At 38.5% G+C, this 26,316-nt stretch overlaps 1 protein-coding gene across 1 annotated transcript; it reads right to left on the bottom strand.

Moving 5' to 3' along the window:
* Positions 1-508: 508 nt before the first annotated feature.
* Positions 509-23,353, bottom strand: TMEM207 (transmembrane protein 207). Its single transcript, XM_003363331.4, has 5 exons — positions 23,059-23,353; positions 21,144-21,181; positions 15,252-15,296; positions 14,254-14,396; positions 509-5,628 (listed from the first exon to the last, which is right to left on the bottom strand). The coding sequence occupies exons 1-5, from the start codon at positions 23,125-23,127 to the stop codon at positions 5,492-5,494; spliced, it is 432 nt and encodes a 143-aa protein (XP_003363379.3). The 5' UTR covers positions 23,128-23,353; the 3' UTR covers positions 509-5,491.
* Positions 23,354-26,316: the final 2,963 nt, after the last annotated feature.

Consider the following 26,316-nt stretch of genomic DNA (forward strand, 5'->3'; position numbering starts at 1 on the left):
AGGTGAAAAAGAAATAGGCTAGCCCTGTAGGGTCATTGCTGTAGATGTTACACACCGCATGAGCGCTGTATACACAAATTACCCCGCCTTTGCAGGCAGCTCATGCTCACAGGGCTCATCCTCGGAAGCAGAAATGTATTTCAAATTTTCTAGACTCTTTGATGGCAGGCATCTCACTTGATGCTCGGCCTCATTGGGAGCCATATGAGCTAAACTACTGGATTCCTCTTCGCAGATCTGAACCTCATTATTATTCTACTCTACTAGGGTCTGTCACAAATCTGTTATCAATAGTAACCCAGCTTCGTGCTCTCATTTAGCCATTAAATCAAACCAAGCTAATGGGCTAGAATCATAAATAGGCTTTCATGCCCTCTGCTGGATGTGCAAAGAAATAGCTACACCCTTTAGCTGTAAGAAAAACCTCATTTAAGAACTGAATGCTCTTTAACACGGGAAGAAAAACAAAACCTAGTCTCATCAGAATTCAAATCTGAGATGCCAGGTTAAACAGAATTTTAACGATTTATTGATGAACTAGGATGCAGGTAAAGATTTTCAGAGATGAGATGACAGAAAAGGAACACACGTTTATCTTTAGAAATTTCTTCTTTAAACGTCATGATGATCACATAATCCACATGAATTTTATTATTTTATTATTTACAGTAGTTTTCAGTGGACCATAAAGAGCAGCTGCTACAGAACTTCTAAGTTTTTGGAGGTCAGAGCAAAGCGGTGGAAACTCTAGTATCCTTAAAAGTGATACTATGTATGTTGAAGAAATATATCCAGAACTGTGTACAGTAATTGACATATAGCAGTCATTTAGTAAGTATTTCTTAGGCATTAGATGAAAAAGCAACCTGTGATATTTGGGAAGAGATCTTTGTCAGAAACGTTCCTATGAAAACAAACTATTTTTCTGCCAGCCCTACCCACCTGCCTACAGTCCAAATAAACCAGCCCTACCCACCTTTCCCCCACTCCCAAAATAAACTGACCAACCACACGCCAAGTATGTAGTTTGGTTAGACTCGCATTGACACTACTCAAAAATAAATTCCAATCGCTTCAACTTGAACTTTCACTAATGTCTTCAGCAAACTCCAGCTGCTACATCATTAGCCCTGTTTCCAGATGCGTTTATACTTTTCTAGGTGTTAATTATAACCACTGCCTGTTCCGTAATTGGAGTGGATTTTAACATACATAGCTCAGGATATGGACAAAAACTCTTTCCTTAGAGTTACTTATTTGACATAAACATAATTATAACCCACTTCTCTGATGTTTATTTTTAGAACCACTTTTGAAGATAGAAAATCATAGTGGAAAAATACCTGGAATAAGAATCGAAAGATCAAAATGTCTGTCTCTAGTTTTGTCTCTCGGACTAATTAGCTATGCACGTTGGGTGAGCCAATTACCCTTCCAGAACCCACATTTTCTCATCTGTTAAACGAAGGCAGTGATATGTGTATATATACTTTTTCCTTTTGTTTTTACTTTTTTAAACAGAAGTTTGTCAAGGTTTTCAATTATAACAGTAATGCACACACATTATTGAACAATTAGAAAATTCAGAAACATGAATAAAAGTTAAAGTTACCTGTAGCCCTATCACCTAAAGACATTTATGCTTAACATTTTATTTTTCCTTCTGCTAGTATGATTTCCTTTGCTTGCAATTGCAAGCTCTAACTTTGCCAAACATTTATTCTTTTAACTTTATACTTCTTTTTATTAAAGTAACACACACATTTCGTTTTAAAAGTCAAATAGTACTTGGGGCCAGCCTGGTGGCATAGGGGTTAAGTTTGAGTGCTCTGCTTCCGTGGCGTGGAGTTTGCTGGCCCACATCCTGGGCGTGGACCTACACCACTCATCAACCATGCTGTGGCAGCAACCCACACCAAAATAGAGGAAGACTGACACAATTGTTAGCTCAAGGCCAATCTTCCTCACCAAAAAGAAAAAAAATGAAGTCAAATAGTACTATATGCTCATGATAAAAAGTAGCACTTCTCTTCTACCTGATCTCACATAGCATTATCTCCAAGTCCTATTTCTTGAGGCAATAATTTTCAGCTCTTAGTGTTTTGCTTCAGATATTTATGACCTAATTTTCAAATGATGTACTTTACCATTATTTCTTGATTTTTCTTTTAATTTTAGATGTTATTCACAGACTTTCCACAATCTGAGATTAGGATTTAGCTTTCTTATTATATCCTGCCACCTTCCCCCATACACACTTACCCCTCTGCTTAGCTTGTCAATATAAATAACTCCCATTTTAAAATTCAATATTAGGTACATTACTCATAGCTTAACCATTTTGGGGGGATTAATCCAACTTTTGTTTTTCATAGATTTATAATTGCCTCGTTTTTTCAGTTTCTCCACTTTCCATTTACCAATCACTAATTTATTACCACGTTTTCATTATACATTTTTCCTTAATCATCACTCTTTCCCTCCTACAGCTATTTGTTGTCATGTTCTGATTGGAACTGGCCTCTTCTCTGGGTGGCTTCAATGCTATCTTTCTGTAGGTTAAGTTCATCCTCATTTCCAGAATTCTGTTCACCTCTCCTGCTTCTAATTCTTGAGCCTTTCTGCATTGCTACAGCATGAATTTGCTTGATTATTCTGTTTCTTCCTCGGAGACACATAGCAAAATGGAGAAACCTGAAACCCCAGTCAATGACGATTTATCCACCTGTATCCATCTCGTACATCTTTCCATGTACTAAAATCTTGCTGCTAATTTTCTTTGTCATCTTCTTGCCACTCTCTTTGTTCTTGTGAATTAAAGACATTTTTACTCATTTACTGTAATCGTATCAGATTTCAAAACAGAGTGGAGATGTTCAGTCTACCACATATAACTTGAAGTTGGGAATAACCAGTTTACAAAATTGTTGTGAGAATAAAATCTGAAAGCAGTGTGTACCCCCTAAAGCCCCCCAACACAGACATTGGGGATTATTAGGGTACATTAACACAAGCTCCCTCAGCCTCTTTCATCAGTGGATACTAATGAGGTTATTTTAACCGCACTAAGCAGCTATCTCTGGCTCCTACTCACACTCACTTTCAAAAGGCCTCACGCCATCAAATTCTGATCCAGTCATTTTTGGGAATTTCCAGAACTAGGGAACATTACTTACAAGATTCGTTTGAATACATATTAAGTGCCAGATTATTTTAGACGCTTGAGGTAAAAATCAGTGGATAACACAAAGATCCCTCCCTTCGTGGATTTACATTCTAGCAAGGGAAGACAAGCATCAGATTATCAATAGAATTCAGCTATGTAGCATAGTAGAAAATGATAAGTGCTATGGAAAAAGGAAAAGTGTGTCTGAGACAAGGAGGTGGAAGGGCCAAGGTTGGCAGAGGTTGCAATTTAAAGCAGGGTAATCAGGGTGGGCCTCATGGAGCAGGTGACTTTTCAACAAAGACTTAGAGGAGGTGAAGGGGTGAAATAATGTTGATATCTGGGGGAACAACAAGTAACAGCAAGTACTAAGGCCCAAAAGGACAGATGGGGGTAGGATGACACCTGGGAGGTTTGAGGACACTGTTCCTGGAGCAATTGAGTAAGGGTGAGAGTCATAAGAGAGGAGACCTGAGAGAGGTACTGATCCTACAGGGCCACGTGTCGAGGACTTTGTTATTTTCTCTGAGCGAGATGGAATTTAGTTAAGGGACATGATTCTCTTTATGTTGGAAGAAGATTACTCTAGCTGTTGTGTTGGAAATAGGATACAGGAGGGCAAAGCTGGGAGCAAACGGACCATTTAGATGCTATTGCAGTAATCCAGGCAAGAACTGCCAGTGAGTGGCTCACACCAGAGATGCAGTAAGATCTGCTTAGAATCTAGACCTGTTTTGAAGGGAGGGCCAAGGCAAGCCATTTCCTGACAAAATGAATGTAAGAAATGACACATAGGGAGGACTCAAGGATGACTCCAAGTTCTTTGGTCTGAGCAACTGGAAGGTGACTGTTTCCATCAATCGAGGTGAGGAAGGTTTGGATCAACAAGGCTGGGAAAAGAAGATTAGGAGATAAGTTTGGTCAAGTTAAATTTGAGAGGTCTATTAGACAAACAAATGGAGATGTCAACTGTTTTGTTCAACAAATTTGTCAGCTGAAGACCATATGACATCTGCCATGGATTTCTTTTCCTGGTCCCCTTTCTCATGGCCAGTGTGATGGTGTCTCACTGTTGGTGCAGAGGAGTCAGTGTTCTCACTAAGAAGTTGGTGTCTGTGCCAAGGGGATCTCATCATGGTTCTCCAAGAAATGCTAAGCCTCGAGGCATCAGAGAAGGGCTGTGGGCTCCGGATTCTGCATTCACCCACATGGGGAGCCTTCTCCTTCTTCTGACATTACACATGCCCCACTGCTTAAATAATCTCCTCCATCTTCCATCTACATCTTCTCCCTTCTCAGGCTGAAACAAACAACTCCTTGGACTGAGACTTGTGCTCTTCCTCTTTAGTCATCCTTCAACTACCAGTGATCCATCTTCCTACTCTCTTCCCTCATCCTAACTTAAATATTCTCTTTCTGGTTCTGAGTCTGGACATGTCTGAATTTACGCTTGGGCCACTGCTAAATTATGATTTTTGTTGACTCTGTAGTAGGAGAGAGGTCAGGTTAAAACAGAGATATTGAGGCAGAGAAAGCTGTGGTGTGTACTGGAGTGGAATCCTAAACTTAGTAGAGACTACTCCCAGCACTAACTACTGCCTATCTGAGTACTGAGGAGGAACGGTAACTTCGTTATGTAGCATGAAAGTGTAACCCAGCGGTGTTACACTAAGGGTCCACTAACTTACTGCTGAAATACCTCCCTGACCCAAATTCTTTCCTAACTTTCATTCTTCTTTCATCTATTTGTCCTTTTTCAGACCATACTAATTGATCTCTGGGAATTCTCACAAAATTAAAGAATTGTTCCTAAATTTTCATGTTTTGGAGTTAAAAATGTTTCTTATAATTTTGTTACTCAGCAAGGGCTCACTACCTGATGCACATAGAAGCCAATACTATGGCACTGGCATTTGATAAAAGAAAGAGCTTTATTGCAAGGTCGACTGGCAGGGAGACAGGAGGCAAAGCTCTCAAACCTGTTTTCCTGATCCAAGGTTGGGGTGAAATTTAAGGAGTTGGGAGCTTCTAAACTGTAGCTGGGTCTATGTAAGCTGATTGGCTAGTAATCAAGCTTCTTGGGCTGCTGGAAACTGGATTTTCCTTACTGAAGTTCTTCTTACTTTAGGACTCCAGTGGCAACATTTCTGAAGATTCTTGGTTCCTGGGTTGTCCTGGGGCTATGGGTTCCCACCTGGCACATGCACAGTGCCGTCTCTGTTATCGAGCAAGGTTTGATTAAAGTAACCTGATTTCAAGAAGCAAAACTAATCTAAGCTGGTTAATGTTTTATGCGCTGTTTCATTTTCAACTGATGATCCAGATCTAAAATCGGCTTGATTTCAGAATTTCTTCATATGGAGGTGGAGGGCCTAACATGCCAAAGCATGAAACAGGATACAGTTCAGGAGTTTGAGTTTGATGGTGAATTCCAGCAGTTGGACTCACAGTTGCTTCCGTCCCTGGAAAGAGAAAGATGGGGACTTGTAATCTTTCTTTGTTAGTACCCTTGAGTGAAATCTGACTCCTAGCAGCCCTGTGTAGAGCAGAGGAGAGGCCTGTCTGGACTTTTTGTACCATCCTCTCATCTTCCAGCACTGTTCTGAACAGTGCTCAGTTGCTTTTCATAGGGTTTTCATGTGGTGGACAGTGACCCTGCTCGTATTTGAAATACTGATAGCATAGCTTTCAGCATCACAGCAACATGCACCCACTGTAGTATGACAACCAACAGATGGCTGGTGGTGTTCCCTGACCAGGAAATGAACCCCAGGCAGTGGTGGTGAGAGCGCTGAATCTTAACCACTAGACCAGCAGGGCTGGCTATAGTCTTTCTAGTCAGCATAAAACAGAAGTGCAACGAACTGCCTAATAAAATCTGGCATTTCTTGGATCACTGGAGTGGCAGAAAATTATTTGCACCCTTGAGAAAAAGTTTACAACCATCTTGCTCTCTGCAGTGGTAATAGTCACTATAGTAAGAAAATTTGCTCTCATGAACTGATTATATCATCATTGACTAAGCCATCAAGAAATATTTGCAATTTAGCAGCTGAATCTAGAAGGCATACTCTTTTTGGTAGATCAGAAGACAAGATTCCTGTAAACACTAATGGCATTTTAGCTAATTTTCCCATCATGGGAAATGCAAGTCTCACTAGAAACATTAAAAATTATGTCTGAACTTCATTATTTTATATTTACACTCTGCAGATTGCAGCTAATACAATTAATTACTTTAAGCATTTCTCTATGATGAATAGTAAAAATGTTAAGTCGTGAAAAGTTTGCAATTAAAGTATACACACATAATAAAGAAAAGGCAAATTTTAAATTTTGAAATCAAAATTCTTGACTTTCGGATTATGCACACTACATGCCACTAAATATCAAAAAATAAGTATTTTCTTCCTCAAATTGATCACCTTAAGAGACTAGGCACTTATTCCAATACCTCTTTTGGAAATCTTTTATAATATTTCCTTGAAAGACTGTTTTATTGTTTTCTTTTTTGTGTGTGTGAGGAAGATTGGTCTTGAGCTAACATCTGTGTCAATCTTCCCCTACTTTATGTGTAGGATGCTGCCATAGCAGGCTTGTGTAGGTCTACACCCGGGATCCGAACCTGTGAACCCCAGACCACTGAAGCAGACTGTGCAAACCCAACCACTACGCCACGGGGCTGGCCCTGAAAAACTGTCATACAGGAAATCAACAGTAATATTTTATAACCATTTCTCTCTTTGTATTTTTCCTTTTGTTCACCTGAGTCTTTAGCTGTATCAGAATGATTTGATTGCTTCTTTCCAAAACAATAGTTAACAACCTTAAATTCACCTTTAAAGAAGAAACTAGGTCCTTAAACGAAAGCTGGCACTTTGACTGTTTTTGTACATTAAAATTAGTTGTAACACAGCCATGCCCACTCATTTACATATTGTCCCTGGCTGCTTTTTGTACTACAATGGCAGAAGTGCGTAGTCCCCACAGAGACCATATGGCCTGAAAAGCCAAACATATGTCCTATCTGGCCCTTAATAGAAAAAGTTTGCTGACTTCTTCCTTAAAGGATTAAGATTTGATACCATTGAGAAGATTCCAAAGAAAGTGCTACAAGTATCAAAACAATTCAAAGAATAGTTACGTATTAGGCAATAGCTGCATCACCGGAATCCGCAGGTAGGTTACTCAAGATCACTCCTTTGGGGTGGGTAACGTTTATTTAGAATCATGAATTTTCACAAATTTGTCTTATTTTCTATCTCACTGGTTTGCAGAGCAAAGTATAATAATTCAAGTATTAATATAATATGTGAGGGGTAGAGCTATATTTGGAAGATAAGTTTCACCTCCTGGTTCAGCACTTTTCTTAAAAAGTTATTTATTTAATTGAATAATCTATTCCTAGGCTATTACATAATATTTCTGGACCTCAGTTTTCTCTTATGCAATAAAAGGATAATGATAGTATCTACATCTATAAAAATAAGGCTAAATGAAGGTAAAGTGCTTAAAACAAAGCCTGGCACACAGCAATTATCCATTAAAGTTTAATTATCACTAGTATTAGTATTAGCACTATATATCAAGAACTGTACTAGGCTAGGAATACTCAAGCATTTTCTTTTATTTATGATATTATTTCCCAATATATCCTATTTTAATGGTTAAATAATGATTTAGTCATTATCATTTTTAATGTTATAACACAGAAATTATTAAATGAAAAGTTTCTTGGAGTTAGAGTCTTTTGCAGTTAGGAGTTTAGGATGACAAGAGCTAAGTCCAAGGGACTCAATAAAACAGAGCTAACATTGGCAAAGTGTACTTGCCCTCGTACTTCCCTCCAGTGTGGACACTTGTGCTGAGCGTCCATTTTCCGGGTGAACTGCCCCTAGTGTATTCAATACAAAGTCAATGGTATCTTAGCTATCCTTCTGCCTGGAGTGGTCAACCAGATTGACTCCACACTATTATTAGCTCAAATAAATTTCCACCACTGCCATTATCAATATCATGCTCCAGGCAACGGGATGTTGACAGTTGCTCGCCATGGTAAGAAAGTTTTATTGTCATCTCCTTACTACAAATTTGGCCTTTGCCCTTAATCTTGTCCTAAAAACCACAGGTAATTCATTTGATAAACATAGCTAAGCCTATGTGCTCGAGAGCTTTTGTAAAATCAAACACATATTATATCAGTTTTCAATTTTCTTCAAAGCAAGTTTACATACAATACCATGTGATTTGGAGGCAAGCAAGCATTATTTTTACTTTTTAACAGATTAAGAACCTAAGAAAATGTGGTTACAAATGCCTGTAAAAGTCCTATGGCTTTGACAGAACTGTTGGTGAAGGTATTAGAGTTTTCTGTTTAATTTTGTAAAACCAATACCCTCAACTGCTGAGTCTTTAGCCAGAGTTCAGATTTCTCACACCTGTAAGAATCACTCCAATTGATCTGACTCATTTTAACATGCCCTTTCCACCTCTTTCTGCCCTTTTCCCTTCTCTATCTCATCCCTTTCTCTCATCTGAAAGTGGTTGAGAGTGCCTGAATTCAAGTCACAGTTCTACCATCTACTAACTGTGTTGCTTAATGTCTAAGTGCCTTTCTCCCCTCATCTCTAGAGTGTTCAGAATGGTAGCAAACCCCTCATAGAGTTGCAGGGAAGAATCAATGAGATATAAGATGTCAAGTGTTAGCACAAAGCAAGGCAAATGCTCAATAAATGTGAGCTTTTACTATTATCATGTCTTTCCAAGAGAGTGTGTGAGTGAAATACCCCTTCTTCCCTTGCCTAAAATGAGTCACAGAATATTTACATGTAGAACATAAAGTACAGGAAAATGACACTTCAAAAAGGATCCCAAAATAAGATCAGATCCTGGGAGAGGTGCGGGGAGAAAGGAGCAGAGCGTGTGAGGGCCTGCTTCTTGTCTGTCTCTGTCCAGTCCTCCTTCCCCTCCCCAACTCAGAATCCAGCATTTAATCATTGCTGGAAGACCAGTCTTTCTATTTGCCCTGCAACAAGAAAAAGGGGAGATTATCTCTGAAATTGCAGAATAAATGGGGTCAGGAAGTTTGGAGAGTTGAAGGGCAGTGTTATCAGGAAGATGAGACCAAGGAGACGCTAAGCCAAGATGAGTGTCCCCGGGAGAGAAGTCTCCCCAGGAAAGGCCTGGCACATGCTTGCTGTTTGTCAGGACTGAGGGGACCCAGCTCTGAGCCAGATGGGATGGAAAAGGATTCAATGTATATTTTATGAAGTTTATTATGTTTTGTTAAAAAATATGGACAGACAATGGTGGAGATCCCTCTCCTGTGCTCTCAAATTCTCTTTCCTGAGGAACACTGGATTATTTTTCTGCATCAAGTCCTTTGTCCTTGTCCTACCTCCAAGACCCCAGACTTTTTCTCTTTATTATCTTTAAATGTCTTACTTCCTCATAAATAAGGGCTTTTATATAGCTTCACAACCTATTTTCAATGAAAACATTTTCAGTGAATTAAAAGACCTTCATTTATAACAAACTATAAAACTCCTTGTCATTACATATTTTTTCAAAACTAAATTTAAAAAATAAACAAAACTATTAACCTAAAAAACTCAAAACTTTTTCTTTTTCTTCTTTTTTTAAATCACTTTTATTTTCTACCTATTCACCCTCTCGTTTAGTTCTTGATCCTAAAAGTGAGAGCACTGATCCTGATTTGGGATACAGATGGTTATAAAGAATTTTGACATTTTTATCTTCTTCTTTCCCCACTTTTACTAAAAATTTGCATACATTCCTTTAAAAAAATTCACTTTCTGTGGTCCAGTTTTTCACTCTCCATTTACACATTTGTGGGGGAAAAAACTGGTTGAAAATCTCCTCTTGTTTTCTGCTGAATTATCGGATAGGAGGGATTGCAAAAGCATCATTTAAAGAGATAAGATAGTGAGATAAGAAAACATTGAAGTAAGAAATCATTTTTACCCCTACATGAGTGCTGAAAAAATTCCCACCTGAATTACGCTCGAATTGCTGTGATCTGATGGTTGAGAGAAGAGAATGAGAACGCCTCAGAGACTACTTCATGGATGATCCCATTCAAGAAGACATATAGGCATTGAGCAGATCCTTTCCGGGGTTATATCAGAGATGGTAAGGAAACCTGAATTCAGAAGATAAGTCGGGTCGGGGCAGAATAATAATGGAAGAAAGGACTATCTAGGAGACCCTGGGGCTGGATACAGGAAGAGGAGGTGGGCCTGAAGCAAAACAAAATAACGTGGTTTTACGGCTTGTATAAAATAGATAAGTTTTCATTTCAGTCCTTAAATTATCTCCAACTTCAAATAGTGAGCTCCTCCTCCTCTCATTCTTCATCCTTCCCCTTCTCCACCTTCTTGACTTTCTTCTGGTCTTCCTCTTTCTCTAACAATATCTCCCCTTCTTCCTTACACTCCATGGGAGGATCAAAGGAATTAATTCACCTTTTTTGGTTCATAAAGAGCTTCATCATAACATGCTATGGACCTGGAAATGTAGATCCTATGAAAAGGGAAGGAAAACTGAGAAATCTGAGCACAGATCAGCAGAGAACTGTGAAAAGCCATGATTATTGGCCCAGGAGATGCTCTTGGGGCCTGGGTCTCTGGCTGAGATTCCTAAGGATCTTTCCCAGACAGAAGTCTCATCACACATTGGGATAGGCTGGGCTGGCAAGACCTTCCTTAAATACCTTTTATAAGGACCCCAAACCAAGTATTTTTCTTTCTCTCTTTAATATTTCTAGTCAAGATAATTGGCAACCTGAGCCATATAATGTTGTTAGGAATTGCTAGTGAGAGAAATTTCCTATTTTATATATTTCAACATCAGTAAAGTTCAGTTCACTCTAGCCTTTGATAGTAGGTCAAAATTTTCCTCTCAGCTCTTCTCAGTGGAGGGCAACTTCCAGGAGATCCTGAGAGTCAAATCTCTGACCCACAAGCCAGGAGAGCAGAACTGTTTCAACTAATCTATTCAGCAAATAGCAGTAATAATGTTAAATAAGTTCTGAATAAATAAAATGAAAGTCTAAGAGGAAGCCAAGGTTAATATATCAAATCTATTCTCTCTATTAAAATGTTTTAAATGACCCATTTCCTACATTCTGTATTCAGGAAGGAAAGTCCTATTGTCCTGTTCATGCTCAAAGGGTGGTAGGGAGTCCAGAAACCCTATTTCATATTCTAAGATGTCACAAGTGTCTTTCAAGTGAGTTCTCATTTTCTTCTCCCGCTTCTGACCAGTGGCTGTGAGGAGGACTCAGAAGTGCAGTGTGGGTGTATGAATCTTGCAGTAGCTGGACTCAACTCTAAGCTGTTAGTACAAACTTTGTGGGGACTGTGGAGGTAGAAGCTGTGGCCTGCGCCAATCCCTCCCTCTGTAGCCATACAAACATCCTATGGTGGTTCCCTCCCTTCCCTTTGGGAGAGCAGTTCCTTTTAAGGAAATTTTAGGTAGGAAGAATCATTCATTTGGAGAAGTGAGAGTATAATGAGGATCCAGTGGGGAAAGGAAATCATTGAGTCTGGGTTTCTGACTGCCTTACAATATCGATTCCTGGAATTTACTTCCAAAAATTGCTAGTTAAGAAGCAGTGATTGGAAATCACAGAGATACCACTTCCTAAATTAATCTTGTGTACTTTGTTTTAGAGAGGAGAAACAGGAATGCCAAGAAGCAAACTCTAGAGTCCATATCCACATCAAAGACTATGTGAATGGCTGTTCACTGCCTGTCCAGCCACCCTGAGCATTCGTGGGACAGGATGGGAGGGGGTGATTGATGGGATAACCTAATACTCAACCAGTGTAGGCAAGGGAAAAAATAAATGGGAAGGGGCAACTGAGCCTGTGCCCTCTAAGATGGAAATCAATAAAAGTAAACTTTATAATACAACTTAAGCTGGAGGAGTTTGAATGTTTCTTGAGCAAAATAAGATCCAGAACAATACCAACGGGATTAGGGAGGAAAGGATAGAGTGAGGAAAGGAGTAGGGATTTGGGGAGCAATCCCTACCATTGAGGAATCACCCAATGGAAACATTTGGAGGTTCAAGCTATAAGACTGTACTCAGTGTCCAGAGATAAGGTGGCCAAGCTATGGTGTCCTGCCCAAATTTTCATTGGCTCCCTATCCTCTAGCAATTTCAGACAATTTTAAGTCTATTAGCTAATCTGCAACAAAGATCTATGTGGTATATTTATCCAGTAAAGTGAGAAAGTAGATAACATCCTCTAAGAGAAGTAATAGCTGCTTTTCTGAATTTGTGTTTAGGAATTAGAAATAATATTCTAGAAACCCCTGACCTAGTGCCTAGAATTTGGTGGATGTGAAATAAATGGTGACTATATTAGTTTTTTAAAAGACAATTTCTTCCCAAGTATTGTCTTTTCCTGTCCATAATAACTTCAAGGTAGTATAGAGAATGTCATTCTAACGCCCTGCGCTCAGTGCTATTGCATGCAGATTATTGAAGTGGTGTATCAACTTTGACTCTTTCTCTCACACATACTTGTTCAGGCAAGTTCAAAAGCATGCATGTAAACCACCATCCAGGAAATATAAAAACATCAGATAAATGGAAATATAATCATGGCACATAGACTGCCTTAAGAATTATAGCGGTACAACTGGGTAGCTTACTGAAAATTAAAAGCAGAATATTTTTAAAATTCAAGGTAGTCTGGTAAAAGAGTTTTCCTCAGAGTGAGAGAAGGGCTAAGAAAATCAGTGTGGATTCTCCTTTTGAGAAACTCAAGTCAAGTTGGAGGAAACATAATTGCATTTATTTATTCAACACCTCTGGTTAAATAAAGAAAAATAGACCAATGTAAACATGCTTATCTCTTTAATATATTTCGTTAGAAGGTCAATCTCTGACTAACATATTTTGTTAGAAGGTCCTTCGTTAGAAGGACCCTATTTCCCTGTATACTCAGTGGAAAGTGTTTTTGATTTTAGGAGAAAGAGCTGTTTTCATTGGAGACTGTAATTGTCCTTCTCCAAAATAACCATTTCTCAAATTGACAATGTGTTTCCCTTGTTAAATAATGACTTAGAAAAAGAAGCCAATAGTGAATATAATCACTAAATCTTCTACTGGGTTTTGATATTAAACCATTTTAGTTTATGCTTGCCCTGCTTTTTCCTTAGCTGTTAGTTTTCCTAAGATACGCCCTGCTCTATCTATTGAAAATCTTATGCTGACCCACGTTTCTGAAGGGCGGCTGATCGTCCCTACCAAGCACACTTGAGGCAACTGTGGTGTGCGATACAGTACCTTAAGGGGAGAGTCTCACAACAGATGGTCCCTGGAGGAGGACAACGCTTCACAACGAACAAATAAACTATCAATTGTCACCTCCCAGAAATCATAAGTGGGTCATTTTTCTACTTACAGCTAAGGCTGGCAATTACAAGTAACTCTAAAACTTCCATTTCCTCCATTTTTTTACCTCCCAATATAGACTGGAAAATAATAGGAAGGGTATGGTTTTGGGACTGTAAGTTGGGAGGAGGTGGCATCAGAATGCTGCCAAAGAAGGGACATGAGTACTGACACTTGCCTGCCCAATTCCAAGTATCTCAGGCTCTGCCTTGGCAGCAGACAATCTGGAAAGTGTGGTTCAACATTACTGCAGACAAGTGAGGCAAAGAGAGCTTAGTAGGTGAGACTGTGAACACAGGGTAGGCTAGACTGATATCAAAAGCACAGAGACACTCTTCTGTACCTTAAACTCTACAACTCACTTGGAGTGACCAGCCCTGTATGTCTCTTCCCTTCTGCTTGTTGACTGAGCAACCTGCTTATTTCCTAGACCATATTCAACTATGAGTCGTTTCCGTAAGACACATTTTTTTTTCTTTTGAGGTCTCCTTTCTTCTGAAGTTTTCTCACTTAGATTCTTCCCCAGTGAATGCCTTTGAGTCTCCAATAAGCTAGGTCTTGTAAGTTCATAAATCTGCTTTTCAGAGGTTAGTTGTTCAATTCAGCGCAAAACCATGAGGTCTCAAAGAGGAAGTCCCAAAGTGTGCAGACAGCTTACCACAGACAGGGTCCAAGTCTCCAACAGCAAAAACAGCCATGGTGTGTCTTTGGGAACCCATTCGGGGTCTCCTCAGCCAGCACTGGAGGCAGAAAAGCACTGCTCCACAGAGAAGAGCCATCAGGAATATCAGCAGCAAGAGCCTGATTTCAGAAGAAGCAGGGGAGGAGTAAGATGGAGCATGCAGGGAAGTGAGGAGCTTCTCTTGCTTTCTGGAAAGGGGGCAAGAACTCAGAGAGATGGAATGCAAGCAATCTGGGAGGCTGAATTCCTTAAGCAATCCCCTCACCACCACTTGCCCATTTTTCACTGAACCTGGAATGTTCACTGAGCTCAGAGTGGGTCGATTTTGCCAGGTGATCATGACTGTTTCTCTTTGGAGATTAGAAGATTGTTCTGAGGAGCAGACTTGGTTCCTTAATTCATTCATCCATTATTCCTTTCGTTCAGCCATCCATCCGTTCATTCCACTTGTATTTAAGCAACGGAACGGATTTTAGATGCTGGGTTTGGGCATTCAAAGGTTAACAAGACATGGCCCCTATCTTTGAGGAGCTAACCATCTAACTGAAAACACTGGTAATGCTTAGTTTGGAAAACACAGAAGTCAGGATTTAGGAGATTCTAACAACTCTCTTAAAATTTCTGAAGGACTAGCTCATAAAAGAGGTAGCAGTCTTATCTTAAGGTCAGAACTAAAATCAGTGGAGGAATTGTTCTGGGAGATTTCAAGAGAAAGAACAATTATTTTACCTTTAAAGATCTCCGCACTCAGGAATAAACTATTATTCTTATAAGTAGTAAGCTCCCTGTAATATGGAGTCTTTAAGTAAACACTGGCCAACAAGGGGAAAGTGATCTTTCTATATATATTGATTCACGTTACTCCTAATTTTTTTTTTAAGCTGGGTGATTTCATATGCCATCTCAATTATTTAGGAGAAGGAGTGTCTATATATCACAAAAGGTTTTATGGAACAGATTGAGGATGTCCTTACCAGATATACCAGCCATTTGGGTATTGATCTTTATAGTTTATGCACCTGATGGTAAAGGAAAAACAGTTAGCACTGGACCTCTGGATGGGCAAGGCCCATCCTTTGGATCATAATATTTGTCCTGACCACATCTGTTTCCCCAACAATCACCCACTCACTGCATCCCGCCAAAACAATTAAGCAAGTGTTCAACATATGCCCACTTCATTCAACGCACTGAGAATACAGGTAAATGTGAAACTGTCAGATACATAAATAGATAACTGCACTGTAATAGATTTGATTCTAGAGTTATGAATATTGTTGTGCACTGAGAAAGTAGTGACTAACTTTTCAGGCTAAGATGTCATAGGTATTAGGTATTAGGCAGATAACCCTTCCACTGTTCTGTTTATTGAGAGACCTTGAGTTTTTTAAAATGTACTTTCTCCAGGAAAGGTTTATAATCTTTATTAAGCCTTAATTTCTTGGTATGGAATAGCAGGCCTGCACCCCTGGTTAGAGAAAGAATTAGGATAGAAGGAGAATGAATGAGTGTGGCCATAAATACCAATCACTAAGGAGTTACAAATTGATCTCATTGGTCAGAATGGTCAAACCACTTGTGTATCAAGGCACATCTCAATCGTTCCTGAGATAAGTGTTAAGAGATCACACAAGAACATAGTCCGCAGTTTGATTTTCAGGAGGTTTAGCTCCCCAGGTGTAGACACTTATGTGCTATTCATTCCAGAGACCCTTGTCATGCCAGACGTGGTGAACTGAATGTATGTTTGTTGATGGACTTTCTTCGTAGCTCCGTATGTATGCCACTTTTAAAGTATTCTGGGATTAAGCAGTGGAAACCTGTTCATCACAGCCCGATAAGCCTCTGAGATGGAGCTATATTTAATCATGTCTTCTTCAGCCATTGTTAAAATAACACTCAATACTTTTCAGCTTGAAAGCATTCATAAATGTCAGTTAATTTATTGCTCCCAGCATCTCAAAGGAGGCAGAGTGTCATGTTTATCATCAGACTAGTCAGAAATGACTTTTTAACATATGTGAAATGTCAACTTTAAAATTTTACCCCAACAATTGAAGACAAAAGTCAATCACTGAGACAACAAGTTTTGGGGTATATTTGTGTGTGTCTGTGGGGTTTCTTTTTTTTTTTTTTTGGTGCACCTAGAGGGTTTAGCAAAGCACAGAGGTATAAATGGCTAGGAAAAAATGGCAGCTGAAGTATGACTTTAAAAAGCATCCTAAGACAAATGATCACCAATAAAGGATTTTAAAAATACTATGAGGATATTATGCTAAGTGAAACAAACCAGACAGAGAAAGATGAACACCATATGATTTCACTCATACGTGGAAGATAAACAAACACATGGATAAATAGAACAGATTAGTGGTTAGCAGAGGGGAAGAGATAGGGGGAGGGCAAAAGGGGTAAAGGGGCACATATGTATGGTGACGGATAAAAGTGATTATTGGTGGTGAACATGATGCAGTCTATACAGAAACTGATATATAATAATGTGCATCTGAAATTACACAATGCTGTAAGCCAACATAACTTCAAAAAACAATTTTTAAAAATTAATGGCATATCCTTACAAAGGAATATTACCCAGTCATCAAAAAGGATGTAGCTTTATTTTTATAATTAAAAACTTGTTGAGTAAAATGACATAGAGAGTTCAGCTCTACTTTGTGTGTTTTCTTTTACACAAATACAATGATTTCACCAAAACAGCCATTATGTGCATATACACCAAACTACTAATAATGCTTACTTCTCTTGAAGATGGTATTATGAGGAACTTTATCTTTCTAATATTTCTATATTGTTTGAATTTTTATAATGTACCCACATCACTTTTGTACTCCTAAAAATTTTAAATATTATATAGAAATCTTAAAGATGTAGTATCCCACTTTAGAGATGGATTTAGGGAAATTCTCTTAGTGTCCTGGTCCAACAAAAGAGCAGAAGGTTCTGTTTTTGAATCTTGAAATCTAAGCTCATGACCAGGAGTGTTTCATGTCCCTCCATATGTAAATCTCTATTTCTCTTTGTTCCATATAAAAATAGATCATATGCTTATTATAATGTCAATTCTAAATATTATTTTATTTCTCATTTCTAAGTTTTGAGCCAGTCAATATTTTTTGCAGGTGTATTAATTATCCAAATTGATTTACTTTGCTTTCTCTTTTTGACACCATGCACCCACTGGTGGGGGTTCTGATATACAATAAAAAGGCCAGGAGGCAGTTAGCTGGAGAAATGCAAAGCGATCATGTAATTTCAGAAGTGCAGGCACCTTTGGGTCATTTATTTCATCCTTAGGATTTTGCACACTGTACAACTGAGACCCAGAGTGAGAATGCCAGTGGGGAGGTCACTAGCTGACCAAAGAAATTAAACTAGACTATAGGTCTTCCGACTCCTTGTGCTTCTTTCCTCTACCATTATTTCTATGTCGTTCTCAAGTTCTATTTTTAAACAGAAATTTTTTAATTCTTAAAAGAAATAAAGCATCACCTCAACTGTAGCAATATTGTAATTACTCAAATTTCAGATGCAGGTTCTTCAGTGTAGGACAAATTATATTTTTGAAAATAAACTTGTTAGTCAAATATTTATATATATATAAATATATATATGTATACTTGGTTAAATTAGGATGATGATGCTGAAAGGAAAAATGTCAGGGAGAAATGAGAACTGGCTATGATGTTTAAGGAAGACATTTCCAATAATCAGCATTCTCTAGAAGCAGTTGCTGAAGATTGTTTCTGCCCCTACCAGAACAACTACTGCCCTACTTTACTTGGACGTGAGATGAGATGTGCTCTACAGAGATGGTTCGATTAGCTGATCTTTATTCTTCTCAGGGCTGAGAATCTGTGGACCTAACATTACCTACAAATTCATTAATTTGATAAGTTCAAGAAGAAAATGGCAGAGTTGCTCCATTGGCTTCTCTGCTAGAATCACCCAAAATTTCCTGTGCCAGGTATTCTCCTAAACTGCTTGTATAACTTCATGTGAACTAACTCACTTTCACGCTTATAACGCTACAAGTTGGGGTCATTATTATAATATTCATTTTACAGCTGAGAAAATTCAGTCACAGAGGGGTTAAGTAACTTGCCGAAGATAACAGAGCTGGAAGTGGCAGAGGCAGGCTTTAAACCTGAATGGTCTGGCCGTGGAGTCCGTGACTCCTACCACCAGGCAGGACTGCAATGGGACGAGTAAAAGCCAGCTCCAGCCTCGTATTACCGTGTGGAGTACTGCCTGAATGCGTGCAGTATCCTGTGCTCCAAAACGCTTTAAGGAAATGTGAAAAATACAAAAACAAAATTAGAAATGAGAGCATGGAGAGCATCAAAGAGAATAAGCCAAGAGCGAGATGAGTTTGTGAACTGAATGTAGTAAATCTCATATATAAAATTAGGACTGAACTCCAGATCTGGCTTAAGCTTTCCAGCAGTTAATAGGATGAGAGAGAGAATTGGTTATAGAGCGTCCTCTAAAATTAACAAAAAGGCAGCATTACTCACTCACCAGTTGCACAATTACTCCTGGTATAGAAACCAGAAAAAATTCAAACTATCGGGCTTTATAAAGAGGCCACTGTTAACAATAGAAACAATTTTTTAACAGTATTCTTAGAACAAAGGCAATAACAAATTTCATGGATCTTTTTCTCTTTTTATCATTCCTTAACAGGCCAAAGAGCAATTCAGCTACAATAATTTGGGGGAGAACTGGGTCCAAATCATATCACCCAGAGACTGGTGGCCTGACCTAACTAAGCCGGGGTAAATTGTATAGTATCTGGAAGAATATGTGGACTATATATCCCTCAGGTATTTCGCCAGGTGTATAGTTTCATTTAAACATTGGATATACAATATGGCTCTGTAGTTAAAATTCTGAGCTCAGGAGTCAGTCCTAGGTCCAAATCCAAGCTTTGCCTTTTTCTTTTGTTTTTTTTTGAGGAAGATTAGCCCTCAGCAAACATCGCCACCAATCCTCCTCTTTTTGCTGAGGAAGAGTGGCCTTAAGCTAACATCCGTGCCCATCTTCCTCTGCTTTATATGTGGGACGCCTGCCACAGCCTGGCCTGGTAAGCGGTGCTATGTCCGTGCCTGGGATCCGAACCGATGAATCCCGGGCTGCCAAAGTAGAGCTTCGCCACCGGGCCAGCCTCCAAGCTCTGCCTTTTACTTGCTTACTCTTGAGCAAAATACTTAACATTCTCAAGTCAGATAAGATGGTGGCATATCATCAAGAATCTATTAATGTGATTAATCTACAGAATCCTGTATATGTATGATCATACTTATATTTTATAAATTACTCTATTTATGTACATACATGCGCATAAGTGTACTTGGTTATTTCCGGAAAGAGAAAGGATTCAAGGTATAATTATGAGGAGGCTCTGTCATGTTTTATTTCACATACTAAATTACTTAATATGTATTTAAATTTTATACAAATGCAACATAGCAATGCATTGTTCATACTAAAAATACTGTTACAAAAATAAATTGAGTAGGTTAGATCAGAAAAAAACAGTCTGGTGTTTGAAAACAAATTTAAATAGAACTGATAATAGATCCCACAAACGCCTTCTTGTGGTGGGAGCAGGCTGGAGATACTATGACTACTTACAATCCATTCACTTACCTTATACCACCTCCCTACAAAATCAGCCACTTTCTTGCCTTCTCTGTCTTTATTTTCTGCTAATTTGCACTTTGTTTGAGGTGGTTTCTTGTTTTCATTCAAAAGCAATGGTATTAAATAAAAATAAATATAACAGACACTTGCAGGCAAAATGATGTAGCCAAAAAAGTTCGTACCTAAATACTGGTTGAAATTCTGTAATTAATTTGTTACTATCTCTCTTTGGGTCTCAATTTCTTCACTTGAAAAGGAGACCAGTCACCTCAGTGACTCTCAAGACAGCTTACAAAGTTCCTCAATACCATATTTTCCTGTCATGTTGATTGGAGAATTAGACTCAATATTTATGATCCTTTTCAATCATGAATTTCTTTATTGTATTATTCTGGGTCAAAGGCAGAATATGAAGGGGCAAGATGAGGCAGCCATGAGGTCCAGAGTTATGTAAGCCCACCAATAATCAAAAACTCTATGTCACAAACCACAGAGGACAAAGAAAAGGGCGAGTCCAAAATTAATTCAAAGAAATGGCAATGCAGGGTCATGCAAAACTGAAAGAGTAGTACAGAGTTAATAAGCAGATTGTCAGTAATGAGATGATCCACCAGAGACAGGTGAATGATTCCAGGGCCAAGAAAAGCACCCCACCTAGCATGGCCTCTTAATCTGAAGACAGTGGCCAGAGACCCTGGCCTTGAGGGTAACAGGCAATGATAATTAAAAACAGCTAGCTGGCCGTGAGGGCTGCACCCAGGAGAAGACAGTCCTTGGCAGAAGTGCTTTTCTGACACTTGCACTAAGTCACAGTACGTTACAGTGATCATTAATCATCACCAGCATTATTTATGGCACCTTCTCCCCATCTCCCAAATGGAATTCTGGGAACCATTAAGTCTACAGCACAAAAAGTGAGAAGATTGAGTCAATTATCCGCATAATTTATATCAAAATCCCTTTGAAATATACACATAAGCAGGTCAAAAATTTTGTTAGTTTGCTGATATTTGAAACTGAATTATCCAGAAAACTGTCCTCTGTCATCACTGCGACTCTTGGGTATGGATGCAACCATAGATGCGCGATGATAATGATCATTTGGAACTCATTTGGAGCTTCTCAAACGACTTGAGCCTTTTTTATCCTTTGAATTTTGAAAACGCTAAATAAGAACATGGAGCCTCTTGCAATTTACTTACGTTTCATTTTCTTCACACGGCGGGTCCGAGAGCACCAACTGAAACATGTTAAGAACAATAAAATCCAAACATCTCATCAGTCTAATCCTTTAATACAAACAGTGACTAAAGACAATGTGGGTTTATGGCATTTCGTTTGTTTTTTTAATTAAAAGCTCTGTAGCAGAGTCTATTGTTGGTGCACAGAATTTTAATTGAAAAAAATCTCTGGGTAGTTCTCCATCTCAACAGTGACAGGAGATATACGTTATGGGCCAGATTCCTATCCCACACGCTACCGTAGAAGGATGTTAAAACACCTCTTGTTTTTTCTATAGGCAGATTTGCCTGCTCTAAAGAGCTTTTGCGCATCTTGCCTTTTTTCTTTGTTTTCACATTTTAGCTACAAGAAGGCGGTTCAATATTTGTATTATTTTCATGCAAAGGAGTCAAGTTCCCGACATGAAAACAGAAGTCCATTCCATTAACATTAACGGATGCTAAATATATGCATGACGGAGTGACTTTAACCAGCTCGAAGTCTAAGGTTGACTTAAGATCACATGGCATCCCTGTTGAGATTTACATTTCTCCCTTTATCAAAGAAGAGGGCAAAAGCGATAACATTGATTGCTTTGTTTTAGAAGGCTGAAACTATAAGCCTTATAACACAATTATCTTAGTTGTCTGTGTTGAACCTTATAGGGTACAATAATCCACATCACAGAGAAAAGAAAGTACTCTTATCCAGAGGATGTGTTTGTTTGTATGTTTGCTTATTCCTTGAAGGAGACTCCTTCTGGGTACAATGGGAAAATTGTTAAATGTCGTTTACGTGCGACCCTAAAAACTGGGTTGATGAAATCAGTGAAGTATTTGTTTTCCTGGACCATAGCATACAAAACTAAATACAAGCAAGAAATTACAAAATTTAAAATGATAGACTTGGGAATTTTGTGTGAGATATGTCTTTCTTTTCCTTAATCCCAAACTCATCTTCTTCAGCACCTTATATTTACTCCACCAAGTTTAGCTGGGCAAGGAGATTTGTGGAGTTGCAGATGGAGCCACGAATTGGCCATCAGAGAGCATGGTAATGAACAATTTACAAGCACAGAAAATGAGTTGCACTCTCTTTTGCTAGAAACTGCAAATAGATTTGCATACTAACTGAGAGATAAATGAACATTCAAATTTTGTCCATAAAGAAAGCTTATTTATGAGTAGATGAAATCACTTGGGATCCAGCTTAACAGATAAACAAATAAAGCCATCATTTCACTTTCAAGTCACTTCCTAGTCTTCTCCTGTGCTATACCCGAGCAAGGAGTACACAGTATTACATTATTACCACCTCACTGTCAATGCATCAGCTGGCAGACTTGGGGGTTATCATGAAATGGCAAGCAAAGTCTTAATATATTTCAGATCTAAAGCTTTCAGATACATCGCATTTGAGTAACACAGATACATAAATGCAAGTATTAATCAGAATGAGATGCTAGAACAGAGGAACCAAAATAAATTCTAAGATGGTTCTGTCTATATTGTTCGGCAGTGAAAACCCACCCAGCCTCAAGTATGTTCACAGGCAACAGTAAACATGTCTTAAATTAATCCTGCCATAGCATTTTGCTATGTCAGTGCCATTTTTGATTCAAAAAATTTTACAGCATAACCAAGTTAATTAAAGATTAAATTGCATCCTATTACTTCAACAGCAATAGAACTAAATAAAGAAGAAATAAGACTAATGTCATGGACTATTTTGTTTTCTGAACTTTAACCAATAAATATAATGTCACAAGATGCTAGTAACACTTTCTTAAAAGAAATCTTTTAAATGTAGTAGTTAAGTTACCCAAAGAATAAATCTATAACAAATCAAGTCTTAGAGTACCTATGACAATCATCTTCCAGAAAGAGAGATGGTTACCTGGAATAGTGGCAAACACAAGGTTCCTGTTTTTGAGATCACTGAAGTGAAACTAAAAGGTCTTGACATACTGAAAAAACAAGCTGCTCAAAGAGAGTGGTTTGCCGTCTGTGTTGGTCTCCCTCTTTCTCAGAACTTGTTAGCTTCTCTCTAAGTTAGGCTTCCTACCAGAGCACTTGTGAATGCTAGCTCCTGGGGACAGGTAGAGCGCACGCTGTGGGTAGGAATGTTGCCTGCATGTTCACAGGTACAGAGTGCTAGAGATTTCAGTCTAAGGTCAGAACTCTGGGACTATTTGTCAAGCCCTTAAAAGCAAGGCTAATACAAGCGGCTGCAAAACTACCTGGCTGCTTAAATAACTTAATGACATTCAAGTGCATGTTTTATTCTGGGATATTTCTGGGTATTTTACAGAGTCTCGTATTTGGAACATTTATTTAGTTTTCTTTCCTTTGTTGATTCCTCTTTCCTCTTTTCCTACACATCATTTTCAGCCCCAGCTCTAACTTGATCTTGGGCATAAAGCTTTCCCTGTCTCACAGTGATCACACCCTATTTATTTACTTATTTATTTATTTTTTTGGTGAGGAAGTCTGGCCCTGAGCTAAGATCTGTTGCCAATCTTCCTCTTTTTTTTCTCCCCAAAGCCCCAGTATGTAGTTGTATATCCTAGTTGTAGATCATTCTAGTTCTTCTATGTGAGATGCTCCCTCAGCATGGCTTGATGAGTGGTGCATAGGTCTGCGCCCAGGATCTGAACCAGCAAATGCCGGGCTGCTGAAGCAGAGCCTGTGAACTTAATCACTTGGCCTTGGGGCCGGCCCCTTCACCCTATTTTTAAACAGGGTATATTTCAATGTTTATTTTAATGAAACATCCAACACAACCACCAACAAATAAGTTTGCAAAATTATCTAGAGAAATTCTGGAAAAAAAAAAAACAATAAAAAGGCACCAAACTGCTATATAAGACTTATTATAAAAGTGTAGAAATTTAGAAAAATTGGTACTAATGCCTGTAAACAATAAGATACATGTAACAGAATAGAAAGTTCAGAAATAGATTAAAATAAACATGGAGATTTATTTTAGCTGCCATTTTAAATCAGAGAGGAATAGATATTATTCGGGGATTGATGAAGAACTGAGTGGTGAGGTAGAAAGAATGTAACAAAGGATTTTTAAGATGCTTAACCACATTCACAAGTAGATAAATATAACTTATAATTACAATCAGATTGGCAAGTTCAAAAAGTCGATTGTATGGTGTGGAGACAAATCCTCTCATACATCATTGGGCAAACTATACAGCCTCTTTGGAAGACGATTAGGCAGTATCTATTAACCTAAAACCTAAATATACCTTTTAGCCAAGAATTCTCTTTCTAGGAATGTACCATGCAGACACTACAACACATGGCACAAATAATTACATGCAATGATGTTCACCAATGCATTGTTGGTAATAAAATATTGGAAGCAGCAAATATCCATCAATGTGACTGGTTAAATACAAAATGATTATATCCACTCAATAGAACATTAGGCAGCTTTTTAAAAAGTGGAGGCAGGGGCTGGCCCAGTGGAGCAGGGGTTAAGTGCACATGTTCCGCTTCAGCGGCCTGGGGTTTACCAGCTTGGATACCCCCTGCAGACATGGCACCACTTGGCAAGCCATGCTGTGGTAGGTGTCCCACATATAAAGTAGAGGAAGATGGGCACGGATGTTAACTCAGGGCCAGTCTTTCTCAGCAAAAAGAGGAGGACTGGTGGCGGATGTTAACTCAGAGCTAGTCTTTCTCAAAAATAAATAAATAAATAAATATTAAAAAAAAAAAGTGGAGGCAGATCACAGATGCTGTTATGGAAAGGCCTCTAAGAGTTGTCATTAACAAAAAGAAACAAATTGTAGAACAATGTGTACATCGTGCTGCCTTTTATGCAATAAATAGGGAAGTATAGCTATAATGTTTGCTCTCTACATAAAACCTACACATATGTACTCATAGAAGCACAGATTGTCTCTGCTTGAAACTATTGATAGTAATTGTCTCTGTAAAAGGGAAATGAGAGACTGAGGAAACAAGAGAAGGAGGGAAATTTGCTTTTTACTGGTTCGTATTTTTGATTTTAAGAAAATTCTCTATATGTCATCTAATCATTTATACATACATACATACATTTCTAAAGGCCAATTTTGATGCCAATCATCTAGAATTCAGAATAAACATGTTGTAGTTCAAGGCCCAGTATAGCTTACCAAATGCAATTCAAATGACAATACGTGTATTCATTTGTGATCACATACGTAGATTGCATTAGAAACAAACCAGTCATGTTAATTATCTAAACTACTGTTCTGAATTGGCCATTAAGGTGTATGTATTAGTTGAGCCGCAGCTGGACGGGCGAAGCAGGCTGTGTGGTTGCCTCGGTCTGTTTAGTATGCAGCCACATACACAGCCATGAATTTCAAAGCAGAGGAAGGGCTTGGTGCCAATGCCAACAGGAGATAAGTAAACCAAGCCTACAGTATTATTTGTCCCTAAGACACCCTCCATTTTGAGTGTCTCTGAAGCCTGTAATTAAGCAGAATGAAAAATAGGCTTTTCACTGGTGAACTTATTTATTAGGCGGTCAGAAGCCTGATTTCCATCCGTGAAGTCAATGATTTTAAGAATTCCTGGAAAGGAAGGGAAGGTCAGATGACTAGAAGAGAGATGAAACAGAATCAAGGGCAGGGTGTTTGGTTTAGCTCTGCAAACTGAAACTATGACCAACCGGATACATAGATTAAATAATTCTGAAAAAAATGCGTGATCCCGTAGCAAGTGGCTGACTGGGAGTACGGCAGCTGAGCGGAGGTGGAGTTTATAGACACAATAATACTGCAAACGCCACTATTATATTTGATGCTAAAATAAAAATTCATATTCATCACCACTTTTCTCTCCCCAGATTGCTATTTTTCTGTTTATTTCTGTGAATTTCTCCTACCACTTCCAAGGTCAACATGGTAAGATAGTGGTTTCTTTTGTGCATTCCCTTCCCAGCACCATGACAGTTTGATGGTCTTGGAAAAAGAAGTCTGCCTATGAATGTCTTTTTACCCATATAACTTTTTAAGCTTTTTATTTTGAGATAATTGTAGATTCACACGCAGTTTTCAGAAGTAAAACAGAGGTCTCATATATGCTTTACCCAGTTTTCCCCAAAGGTAACATCTTGCCTAACTAATGTACAATATCACATCCATGA

The sequence above is a fragment of the Equus caballus genome, chromosome 19, assembly GCF_041296265.1.
Source record: "Equus caballus isolate H_3958 breed thoroughbred chromosome 19, TB-T2T, whole genome shotgun sequence".
Classification (NCBI taxonomy): Eukaryota; Metazoa; Chordata; class Mammalia; order Perissodactyla; family Equidae; genus Equus; species Equus caballus.